Source organism: Labeo rohita, chromosome 14 (assembly GCF_022985175.1).
Source record: "Labeo rohita strain BAU-BD-2019 chromosome 14, IGBB_LRoh.1.0, whole genome shotgun sequence".
Lineage (NCBI taxonomy): Eukaryota > Metazoa > Chordata > Actinopteri > Cypriniformes > Cyprinidae > Labeo > Labeo rohita.
This window is the reverse complement of record NC_066882.1, coordinates 11,439,651-11,452,367: the sequence shown is the minus strand read 5'-3', so window position 1 is coordinate 11,452,367 and position 12,717 is coordinate 11,439,651. Positions and strand designations below refer to the sequence as shown.

General features: G+C 37.0%; 1 protein-coding gene across 5 annotated transcripts in view; it reads right to left on the bottom strand.

Annotated features, from left to right (window-relative positions):
- si:dkey-237h12.3 (teneurin-3) overlaps positions 1–12,717 on the bottom strand; it is a 145,581-nt gene that overhangs the window by 56,628 nt on the left and 76,236 nt on the right. For all 5 annotated transcript variants that reach the window (XM_051127298.1, XM_051127299.1, XM_051127300.1 and 2 more), the window contains exons 5-9: positions 7,442–7,680; positions 6,198–6,317; positions 2,990–3,204; positions 1,968–2,175; positions 1,199–1,300 (exon numbers count right to left, since the gene is read on the bottom strand). In XM_051127298.1, the coding sequence (XP_050983255.1) occupies positions 1,199–1,300; positions 1,968–2,175; positions 2,990–3,204; positions 6,198–6,317; positions 7,442–7,680 (884 nt within the window). The remainder of the gene's footprint in view (positions 1–1,198; positions 1,301–1,967; positions 2,176–2,989; positions 3,205–6,197; positions 6,318–7,441; positions 7,681–12,717) is intronic.

Here is a 12,717-nt window from a genome sequence, read left to right as displayed (position 1 = left end):
TGGACTGCTATGGTGCCCCGATTTTGAACTTCCAAAATGCAGTTTAAATGCGGCTTCAAACAATCCCAAATGCGGTTGTAAACGATCCCAACTGAGGAAGAAAGGTCTTATCTAGCGAAACGATCGGTTATTTTCATTAAAAAAATACAATTTAAATACTCCAATTGTATTTTCTCCTTTAACTTCAAAAATCATTTCAAAATTATACTACATCACTGCAGAAGTACCGACCCAGTCTTTGCAAAGTGAACACGCAAAGAAGATCAAACACCCTTAAGGTAAAACAAGCGATATAAGGCGATTTTAAAGTTGAGGGAGAACATGAGATGGGAATTTTTCAACATACCCTAACTGTCATGAACCGGAAAAAACAGTTCAGGCAGAGTGAGACAAGACAAGCATTTGACATTAAAAAGTATAGAAATTGTATTATTTTTATGAAAATAACCGATCATTTTGCTAGATAAGACCCTTCCTCGGCTGGGATCATTTACAACCGTATTTGGGATCGTTTGAAACCGCATTTAAACTGCATTTTGGAAGTGAAATGTTTCCCTTGAAAAACACAATTTCTCTACTGCTGAAAAAAGAAAGACATGAACATCTAGGATGACAAGGGGGTGAGTACATTATCTGTCAATTTTCGTTCTGGAAGTGGACTTCTTCTTTCAGTCTAGATGTCCCGGGTTCACGATTTCTGCCGAGGGGGTCCCCGAACAACAAACACAAAAACATACCATTCTGAAACGTCCCGTAAGAGCCGTGCTTGTACAGGTGCTGCGCGGTCCTCTTCACTAATATTATCTGGGTCTCAACCGGAGCGCATGCCACTGAGGTGAGGGGCGTGACATTTCTGCACGTGCACTAGGCGGTTTAACGAATCACAACACACTGGGCCAGTTAACCAATCTGAGCCCATTGTGTATTTCTGAAAGAGGAGCTTCATAAAATCAGGAAATCATCAGAGCGTTCATAGGAGAAGGGACAGAGCGGTGTAGAATAAAGATCAATTATGTGAAAAATATGGCGTTTTTTTTTTAAACAAAGCACTAACACGTTAAACTGCACCCTATAAACACAATCAAGCCTAGAAATCAGTCAACCACCCCTTTAAACAAGAAAATGTGACTGGTTCTTCACAGGTTTTGTGAGATTCATCCTGACAGTGAAAACTATATCATTAGAACACCACACATACCTCTCGAGCAATATGGCCCAAGGAATCCTGGGAAGCAATTACATGTGCCTGAGACACATTCTCCATTGCCATAGCAATTGTGTGGGCATTCCATCACCGACTCTGCACAAAGAAGGTCAGATAATAAAATTATACATTTTATCTGTGGCATATTAACTGCATTTTTACACTGCTTCATATTTGTGGTCTAACAAGGCATAGTATAAACTACGAGAGGTAACTATACTAGAGTGTTTTTAAATCAAGAGCTATAAGAGTCTCTATGGACATTGCCTAATACTGAATTCCCACTTAATAAATACACGTATAAATAATTGAAAAGGTATGTACTTTCCTTTCCTTTTTTCTGTAAATAAAAGCAGACCCTCCTCATGAGCACATAAAAATCATATTTGAAGATAAAAACAAACAGCTCAGCAGCTCAAGGCTTAGAGATTTAGTCTTTTGGCCTCCATATTCCCTGGCCTGACAGAAGGAGATAGCGGTAGAATCAAACTTATTGATTAGCCAACAACTCAGGGCATGCTTCTGCACGCCTCATTATCACTGCTGCGCTATCTCAGGCACTTGGGTGCAAGACAGAAATATAAAAAGGCCATCTGAAGGCACCTAGAAAAGCTTGTTACAATGGCCCAATTGCTCTGTCAAGCATCACATTACATTGTTGGGTCGGAAATTACACTTTCAGCTTTGATGCATAAATAAGCAGTAAACATAAAATAACCAGCCACTCTCTATGGTGAATAAACAAAGACATGTGCGAGCTCACCTAGCACTATGGTGCTGTATGAGACAGGCTCTACCGTGCGGCCATCATTGTAAAAGGCCAAGTGCCACACACCCGTGTGCAGGTACTGAATAAAGCCTGCCTGCTGAACGCTGACCGGATTCTCCAGTCGGTCCCTGAGCTCCGGATCCAACTGAACGCGCTCTCGTGAGATGAGCCTACTGCCGTCCAGAAGCTCCACAAAGTCGTACTGAAACACACATTATTACATTGACTTCTATTATTCAGCTGTTGTGTTACAACAAAATAGACACCATGACATTTAGGCTGCCATAACCTTTGGTTTTGGTTCTACAATATCATCCCAAGAAATCTTTTACAACCCAAAGGAAAAAAAGATGCCTATTTTATATTCATTCGGCATCACAGTGTGTGTATTCACTAGAACTTCCTCTATTTCAAGCAGAAGATTAAAATAAATAGATCTACTAACTGAGAACTTTAAATTAAAGTTTCTCCAATTGATTTCCTACTGGTCAGCTACAAAAAGCAATAAGAAGACACATGGCGAATTGGAAGCAGCACTCAATAAGCTTGCTTTAGTTTATTGTGATGGCTTTGGGGACACATTGATTGAACATCTACAATAAGTTGGACTGTTTTTCTCTGTATTTACGAAAGATGCTGCTTTTATTGACAGCTGTGAGTGTTAAACACTCAGCCAATCACTGAGACAAAGAGAAGATGTCTTTCTGTTGGAGCAGTTTGTTTTGTTTTGTTATGATTAAAGTAGGATTTGTTCTTTCTGGTGAATAACCTTGGACATCTGATTCCTTAAACTCATGGTTTTTTTAATATTGAATAGCTTCTGTCAACGGGAGTATCGGATACTTGGCAGACAACAGTTTTACCTGCGGTTTAAAAAACACAAAATAACAAAGCCAATTCATTCATTTTCAGAAGATTAAAAAAGTCTATTGACCTGCTTTTTAAGTAATCAACTAATTTAGCCACTTATGACTTATTTGAGACAATTAAACTAGAAGACTCCGATATTGTATTACCTGGGTGTGTGAGGGTGGAAGTCCCCTCCTCCCATAAACTCCAATCAGGGCATTTTTCTGAATGGAAATATTAAACTTGAGAAAGTGGGGCTGTTCAATGAGAAGTCTGGACCTCCAGAAAACTCCTGGTGGAACGGCATGTGCTACCTGCTGACCCAACTCCACCTGACCTGTGTCTAATGTGGAGTTATACTGCAGCATCACTCCTACCCTTCCTGTGAAAAGATGCATATTAAAACAATACTGACTAAATTAATATCTCATACAGCATTTTATACCATTTGTGACCCTGGACCACAAAATCAGTCATAAGGGTCAATTTTTTTTAATTGAGATTTATACATCATCTGAAAGCTGAATAAATAAGCTTCCCATTGATGTATGGTTTAATAACCCAATATTTGCCCAAGATACAACAATTTAAAAATCTGAAATCTGAGGGTGCAAAAAAATCTAAATGCTGAGAGAATTGCCTTTAAAGTTGTTCTTTAAAGTCTTAGCAATGCATATTGCTAATCAAAAATTTAATTTTTATATATTTACCGTAGGAAATTTACAAAATATCTTCATGAAACATGATCTTTACTTAATATCCTAATGATTTTTGGCATAAAAGAAAAATCAATTGTTATAAATATACATATGACTGGTTTTGTGGTCCACATATTTGTATCAGAGTAACATAAATACTTCTATTCAACAAGGACGCATTACTAGTTTTTCTGTATTTTTGCTTTAATGATTAATATTATACTGAATTCACTAGCCCAGAAAACTGTCACAATTGTATTGTTATAATATTTGAAGTTTATTCACAGTTCACTTATCAGACTTAAATGTGTAGTTAGAAAATAACTAAGGTCTTTATTGTTGCACACTCATGCATATTTTATTTTCTATGTATTATTTGTATGTCCTGCAGCAAACCCAGTCAAATACTAATTCCATCAATCCAGCCAAGACAGTTTCATTTTAGACTGGTCAGATGGGCCAGCAGTTGGATAAAACTAAGTGTCTGGTTTTCTTTCAAGCCTAAGATTCCAAAAGAAAATTAAATTAAAAGAATTTTTAATATTTCTCTCTCCATGCTCAAAGATAAATGGTCTCTTCAGCGATCTTCCTGATGAGAGCCTCTAAATGTCAAACATTACCCTAAAACTTGCAGTAGGCATTTGCCATTCTCTTTCATACTCTCCAAAGGCTATCATTCAGATGACAGTTGACAGAGTTTATACAACACAGGCAAACAGCTTTATATTGCACTTCAGAAAGAGGCAGTAAGTCAATTAAAAGAACACAATATAGCATGGCAGGTCCGCACTCAGAGTGAGGAAACTGTCTTATATTGACTGGCTTCAAACTGATGCTTTCTAAACATGGTAATTAGGACAAACCTAGCACAGTGGGTGCTATTCTTTGGAGACTGTCAGTCTTCAGTGAAAGATACTATCACTATTGTTTCTCTGTAGTACTTTAAAGTCAACAAGAAACAACATTCACCACCCTTTTCACTCATTTTACCCTTTGGGGATTGACTGGATTGAGAAAATATCTCACAATACGACGTTTCTTATAATTAAGACTTTATATCTTACAATGTGACTACATTTCTAAATTGCAACTTCATTTCTTGTAATCTTACAATGACTATAATTTTCTCATTGTGTGATATCGTACAGCTGAGGTCAAAAGTTTACATACACTTTGCAGAGTCTGCAAAATGTTAATTATTTTTCTAAAAAAAGAGGTCATTTTGTACTGACCTGAATAAGATATTTTACACAAAAGACATTTACATACTGTATAGTCCACAAGAGAAAATAATAATTTATAATAATAATAACTTATTTAACAGTTAAACTTCTGGCTGTTCTTCAGAAAAATCCTTCAGGTCCTACAAATTCTTTGATTTTTCAGCATTTTTGCGTATTTGAAACCTTTCCAACAATGACTGTATGATTTTGAAATCCATCTTTTCACACTGAGGATAACTGACGGCCTCATATGCAACTATTACAAAGATTCAAAGGCTCACTGATGCTTCAGAAGGAACTGCGATGCATTAAGAGCTGGGGGGTGAAAACTTATTGAATTATTATTATTATTATTATTTTTTTAATTTGAAGATCAGGGTAAATTGAACTTATTTTATCTTCTGGGAAAAATGTAAGTATCTTTTGTGTTTTCTAAAGGGGAAGTACTAAATAAAAAAATATGATATTTAGGCAAAATAAGAAAAATGTACACATAACCATTCTGTTGAAAAGTTTACACCCCTGGTAAACCAAAGAATATGTGGGATATGCAACTATTACAAAAAGTTCAAATGCTCACTGATGTTCCAGAAGGAAACACAATGCATTAAGAGCCGGGGGTGAAAACTTTTGAACAGAATGAAGACGTGTACATTTTTCTTCTTCTTATTCTTCTTCTTTTTTTTTTTTTTTTAGTACTGCCCTTCAGAAGCTACAGAAGATTCTTACATGTTTCCCAGAAGACAAAAATAAGTTAAATTTACCCTGATCTTCAAATTCAAAATGTTTTCACCCCCAGCTTTTAATGCATAGTGTTTCCTTCTGGAGCATCAGTGAGCGTTTGTCCCTTGGTTGAGAGAGTGAGAGAGTCTCTTGGTTGTCCTCAGTGGATCTCAAAAGCATACAGACGTTTTTGAAAAGGGTTCAAATACAAAACATTCCTGAAAAACTAAAGAATTTGTGGGACCTGAAGGATTTTTCTGAAGCAGGCAGTTGAACTGTCAACTATTATTTTCTTTTGTGGACTACATGTAAAAGTCTTTTATGTGAAATATCTTATTCAGGTCAGAACTAAATAAAAAAAAAATAACATGCATTTTGTATGATCCCTCTTGTTTTGCAAAAATAATTAACATTTTGCAAATTCTGCAAGGTGTTTGTAACACCACTCAACTGTGTCTAACCTTTGCGACTTTATTTCTCACAACTGACTGTATTTTGCAAACAAGGCTTTATAACTGTATTTCAAATTGTATTTATCTCAGAATTTCAATTCTAATGCAAAAATGGGTACTATTGCACTAAGAACAAGAAAGAAACTGAAAACACACCTTGCAGCTTGAAAGAAATAACCGCAATCTGTATAATATGACGTATCTAAAATATCTCATAGGGATGTACAAATGCAGTCCTTTGTGACTGAAAGGTCACCGATTTCGGCCTTGAAATGTTACCATCTGCAGAAATTGCAGTCACAGTGTTGGTCGGGAACGTCACTGGTTTGGCTCGTCCATTCTCAAAGGCGTGATTATCCACATCCTTCAGTTTCCAGTTCAGGCCAAGTACATGCATGGCTGCGAGAGAAGGCAATTAAGATCATGAAATGGAACAGCAAGCACATGTCATGTCACGAGACATTCTCATTTGCAAAAGGATATAGTTTAAAAGCTGTTGAAAGCCACTGTGGAAGGTGATTCGCAGTCTCTTCTGCGCATGCGTCGGATATAAGCGCAGTGCATATACAAAGAAAACGTCTCCCTCATTAGAATCGGCTCTGAATAGTGCACAATGTCTTTTTTGCTGTTCGAAAATGTTCTTTGAATTATCGCTGCATGGGGCCTTGACGCAAACTGTTTTGAGCATACTCCAGATTAGTCTTTAGCTTGTCAGTAAAGACATTTACTGCAGAGAAAATGGAATTAGATTCCAGTGATTAAAAAGAAAAAAGGGGAAAATGCGAAAATCAAAAGCCCGGAGATCAAAACTTGTCTGCGTTATATAATACAGGAGTTTCTCCCATTCTCTCTTTCCCCTTGCTGTCTCTCCCCTTTCCCCCATTCTCTCTTCAAAACATTCTCTTCTTCATGCACGGCTGTTAAATCTTAGGCAAACACTTTCTAGTTGTTTTTTTTAACCGCTCGATCTATGTGAAAACAGCTTGGGAAAAGTCTCCTTCAAAGTTCACAGCAAGGGAGCTTGCTGAGGAGGCAGCGCTTCACACACCTCTCTTCCTCTCGGTTTGATCTTTGGAGGGATGAATGTTTCTAACAGGCCTTCAGCAGGGGAGGAGGAGCCTCCGACTGCGGCAAATAACTCACAGTGGGGAAACAATGTTTAAAAAATCGGGGAGAATAAAAAAAAATAGAGGTTATAGTGTTTCTGTGGGCTAACGGGTGAATTTAGATTACTGTGGACAATAAGATCATGCAGCTTTTGCTTCGCTCCAGTTATTAATCACTAAACTGATGTCTTTTTTTCCAGTTTATCTGTGTGTACGTGACTTCCTAGAGATAGGGTGGCTATTTAGAGCAGAGCACCAGGTGTTTTGGCCAGAAATGAAGGCTGAGAAAGGAAAAACTCCACCTGATGAGCTATTTCGCTATCTCTTATGGGGGCAGGATGGATAAAACTGCTCGCACCTGAGTACCTCATGGTCACATAAGGGCACACACACACACACACAGAGAGAGAGAGTTACCTATACAGTAGCAGAGCAGGATTGACAGCAAGGTGGCCACTCCAACGGCACTCAGAGCGGTGCATTTCCATGAACACCGTTTAGGCGACTTGTTAAATTTGAATGCACCTCTTGATAGCGTGTTGCGGGTTAAGGGACGGGCTGGTGGAGAGTAGACAGCTCCGGTTGCCATCGTATAACCGGGATTCGGAGTTGTGAAGAGAGACGTGGTGCCTGTTCCAGTCTTAAGCAGAAAGTGCCTAGGGAAAGGGATATGAGATATAAGATATGAGATGATGAAATCTAAAAACAATAACCTTGCTGAAAACTTTTCAGAGCGAGCTGTGAACAAAACCTCAGGTAAAAGAAAAGTAGCAGTGTCTTTTTTTAAAAAAAGACTTATTAAAACATCTGACCTATTGAGGATTTTGCAGTAAAACCTTTTTCATTGGTGTATCGTTATTTTAATTACCATTAAAACTGGAGTATAGCTTAATAGCTATTTCTTGTTGTAGACACAAGGTTTTGTATGTAACAAAAGCTGTAATTTAATAAGCTGCCATTAAAATCCTAATAGCTTCACTGATTTAGAGGGCTGTCATTGGATCAGTGCCTGTACTACGAAATGAATGTCTCTAACGATGGGATATGATGGAAGAACCACACAAAGTCAAGTCAAAGTGAACTGCGGTTAACTGAACTCTGGATTTTATGATGACAAACATAACCCATAATGATGTGTATGCATCAGCATCTGATGGCAGTGTTGTTTCTGTTCTGCTTTTCATCAGCGGTGCTTCACCGCTGCCGAATTTTCAACGCCACAGCGAAAGAAATCATTATTTCACCTGAGTTGTTAATGTTAAGATTCCTGTCTGATTTAAAACACAAACACAAAATAATGAAAAGAAAGTTTTGAGCTCATATAAACTCATAAACTTTATAGTTTGAATCAGTCTGATGAATCCCTCACTTCCTACAATACTCACATTTTGGGGTCAGAAACATTTTTTTTTTTTTTTTTACTTTTAAAACAAAAGCAGCACAAGTGTTTTTAACACTTAAAATAATAAAAATGTTTATTGAGCAGCAAAGAAGGATCATGTGACACTGAAGACTGGGGTAATGATGCTGAAAATTCAGCCTTGCCTTCACAGGAATAGATTACATTTTAAAATATATAAAGATAGAAAACAGTTGCAATAATATTTTATAATATATGTTTTTCAATGCATTTTTGACCATTTAAATGCATCCTTGGTAAGGTTTCTTTCAAAAATATTTCTAAAAAATATTTTAAAAGAAAATGTATTAAAATATCACTTTTCACATTTGTTTACTTATTAATTTTTTTAATTCTTTAAACTATATATATATATACACACATAATAAAAATTATTCAAATATCACTTTTCACATTTGTTTAATTATTATTATTTTTTATTTATTTATTTATTTAATTCTTTAAACTGGACAATTCAATGCCTATTAATAGTGTGTCCAAAAATGCAATAGAAACACAAACACACTCACTACATACATGTATATTAAACACACTGTGTAAAATAAGGCAAATATGGCTGGCTTGGATACAATATACAGAAACAAAATCTTAAAATTGGACTCAGAATTTTTTTTTGTTTGTTTGTTTGTTTTGCTGGCTGTAATTCTGCTTCAAGACAGAGTAGTTTCCTTACATTTAGATTTTTTACCTCTTTTTTGTTACCTGATTCATACTACAAACATCAATAAAAACAGACATTCTCAGATTCCTTTCCAGCAAATTTCCATGTGCTGTTGGTGGTTCCCGTTCACTGTGGCTGTCTGTTACATTGTCAGTCTGCTGCAAGCTCTCTTTCTGCCTGCTGTGTGGCTGCTGTGTACAGTCGCGTGTCCTGGAGGCATTTCATGGCTGGTGTGCCGTCGGTCCTCCTCATGGCTGTTGATGTAGGGCCTGTTTTTTGAGCCATTTTATTTTTCATTTAAGTTTACTGTCTGATTTAAATGTTTTGAGATCATAAATATTCTTTAACAAATTATATACAATCATATACAGTTAAATACAATCTATTATTTGCTCTTGGGCAAATCATTTTGGCTGATGGTCAAGTTAAGTGTCATTATTTTATCTTAGTATATTTTTTTATTTAATCATTAGATTACAGTGCTTATATATATATTATGTAAGTATAATAAACAGTATATCTATACTGATATAATACACTGGGTTAAATGCTGGGTTAAAAACAAGTGTAAAAAATAACATAAATAAATACATATATTCACATATTCAAACAGTATTCTGCACAATAATAGTTACACTCTAAAAATGCTTTCGACCACTTCTGAATAGATTTTTTTAACATACCTATTGCTTAAAAATTACTATGGTTGACCCAGAGTAATGAACCCAGAGTAGGTTGCAAATTAAGAATCAGACACATAATTACTAGAGACATCAGCAATAATTAAAAGGTGAACATTTATTAATAAACAATTTTTAAAAGTGTTATTATTTAATTAATATTTATTTCAGTTATTAATAAATGTTCATTTACTGAACACATTACTAATTAACTGGAATGTTAATTTCCAGCCTATTTTGGGTTCATTTGAACCTTCTGGGGTTGAAAAAACTTTTTTAAAGCCATTTGCTGGGTCAAAACAACCCAATCATTTGTCCATATTACTAAATGTTAATTTCCAACCTATCTTGGGTTCATTTTAAGCAAGAAATATAATTTTTAAGCAATAGTTCAGTTAAATAACCCAACTGCTGGATCAAAACAACCCAATCATTTGTCCACATTTTACATACTGTTTAGATATACTTATATTCACGAGTTCACCCTACAGACAATAATGAGGAATAAAAGTATGCGTATTTGGCGTGCTGTCCAGGGAGAGGGCTCCGAGCTCGGGCCTCTTAGCCCGGACCCTAATAAACATTCATTTCCAACCTATTTTGGGTTCATTTTAAGCAAGAAATATATAATTTTTAAAGGAGTCATCGGATGCATCAGAAGTTGATATGATTCTTTAGGGTCTTAGTGAAAAGTCTATAATATACTTTGTTTAAAAATTCTCAATGGTTGTGTAAAACAACACCCTTTTTACTTTGCCAAAATCAGCTCTGCAAAAATCATCTCATTCTGGTCGAAGCTGCTTTAAATGCAAATGAGCTCTGCTCGCTCCCCCCCTCCTCTCTTCTCTCTGTGGAGAGACGCGCCTGTTTACTTTAGCCGCATTTAGCCGCTAAACTTGCTAATTAGCACATTATTAGGAAAGACGATCGCAAAGATTCATAAAAAACCTTTATACTCACTTCTGCTGTAAGTGAAGCTGAATCATGAATGATTTGCGCAAACATAGACGGATATATGTAGATTGGGAGGTGCATTCCATTCACAAACAAATGTAATCTACTGCATCTTCAGTGGCTCAGATGTCTGGAGTAAATGACGACCACTATGTTCATTATTACATCCAGCAACACAACACCTCAATCGGAGATATTCTTGTCTAACTTACATCCCTGCTCTGGCATTGAAACAAAGAGGGCGGACTGTTACAGTTGATCTGAGGTAAGACGCTCATGTCAATCAGCTATCATGGGAGCGGCCTCTGTCGGTGTGACGCCACAATGACAGGCATCTAAGAATGGCTCGATTTGAAAAAGGGAATATTATTTTTACAGATTAATTAAAAACCACTGCATGGATTTTTATCATTATAGGGTAGATTTATACATGCACTGCCAACACACATTAATGTTCAAACAACATGTAAAAGTGAACTTAGCATCTGATGACCCCTTTAAGCAATAGCTGAGTTAAATAAAACTACCCAGAAGGTTGGGTTAAACATCAATTAAACTCAGTCGCTGGGTTTGTTCATATTTCACCCAGCGCTGGGTTGTTTTTTGAATGTATTTATTTATAGAAAAGCGTTATAGAAAACAATTTTTTTTTAGACACAACTGCTCATGTTATCTCAACATGGTGGACACCACAAGAATTATTTTATATTTTTTGTCAAACATGCCATTAATTTTTCATTTGATTTTTTTTTAAAGATGAATAAAGGTATCTGATTCCACCTTTTACACACAAACAATCCTTGTCTTTAAATTTCATATGAGGAATCATTTTAAACTCACCAGCTGCGAACAGCATTACTCTTCAAAAGTTCAAACTTCAACAGTCGAGCAGCACTCAGACGCTTGTTCTTTTGTGGAAATTTCAATACTGGCCTGGTTTAAGATGCCCGCTTTTCATTCAGAAGGACTCCATTGTAAAACTTCTACTTTATAATCTGCACGGTTATGAGCTGCTGCCACGACGCTAAACACACAGACACACACACATTTTTCACAAGGGCTCGGATAGGTTCCGGGCCACTGCGCACTGAATGAGGCACATTTAAAAGCCTTCACAAACGATTAACAAATACACTGACAGTGTGCCGTTTTGAGGCCAAACAATCCATAATTGATTAGCGGGAGTGTGACGCCAGGCAGAGAAAATGACTAAGCTAATCCTCATCGCCCCTTTTTGTAGGGTGTGAGACTGTTGTTCACATTTGGACGACTAAGAAGTAACTTCACCCCAAAGAGTTTTTTTTTGCTCTTGTACAATGTGATTCTCTCCCAGCGTCCCACCTTTCCTTGTCATCGGGTTGACGCTTGGAATGCCGCGGTGCGAAAGAAGAGGCCCTACGGAAGAAAAAAAGCGGATTTGGAGGTTGAAAGAGAAATTGCAAACAAAAGAATAAAAGTCTTTCCTGGCATAATCTGATATATAATGACTACCGCTTTAGCTAGGCTAAAGAAAAGAGTGGGCTTTTCAAAGGACTGCTTGTTGACTTAAAGAGTTAAAACGATTGAGTCTATATGTGAAAAGAGTACGTGCGAAGACAAGGCCTCTTTCCGACAAATGTGCACGGGAGATTTATGTTAAATGAGAGGGGGGGGAAAAACTGTGAAAAACAAGGAGGACTCGCACGTATCCTCTCAACTCCAACCAGGATTCAAGCATCGTCTTTGAGGCGGAAGCATCTGCCACCTCAGTAGGGGTCTCGGAGCAGCAGGTGCCTCTCCAGCACTCGGCAGAGTGGTGGTATTTTAAGACGCTCCCTGGAGGTTTCTGCGCCACTGCCATTTTAGGACAGTCCCTTTCTGTTGACATGTAAAGATCAGAGTCTTTGTGACAGACAGCGGAGTGGAAAGTTTTCAAGATAACGCGCTGAGAAAGGTAGAGTAGTGAGAAAAGGAGATGGTGATGGATTGGCGTACTGCG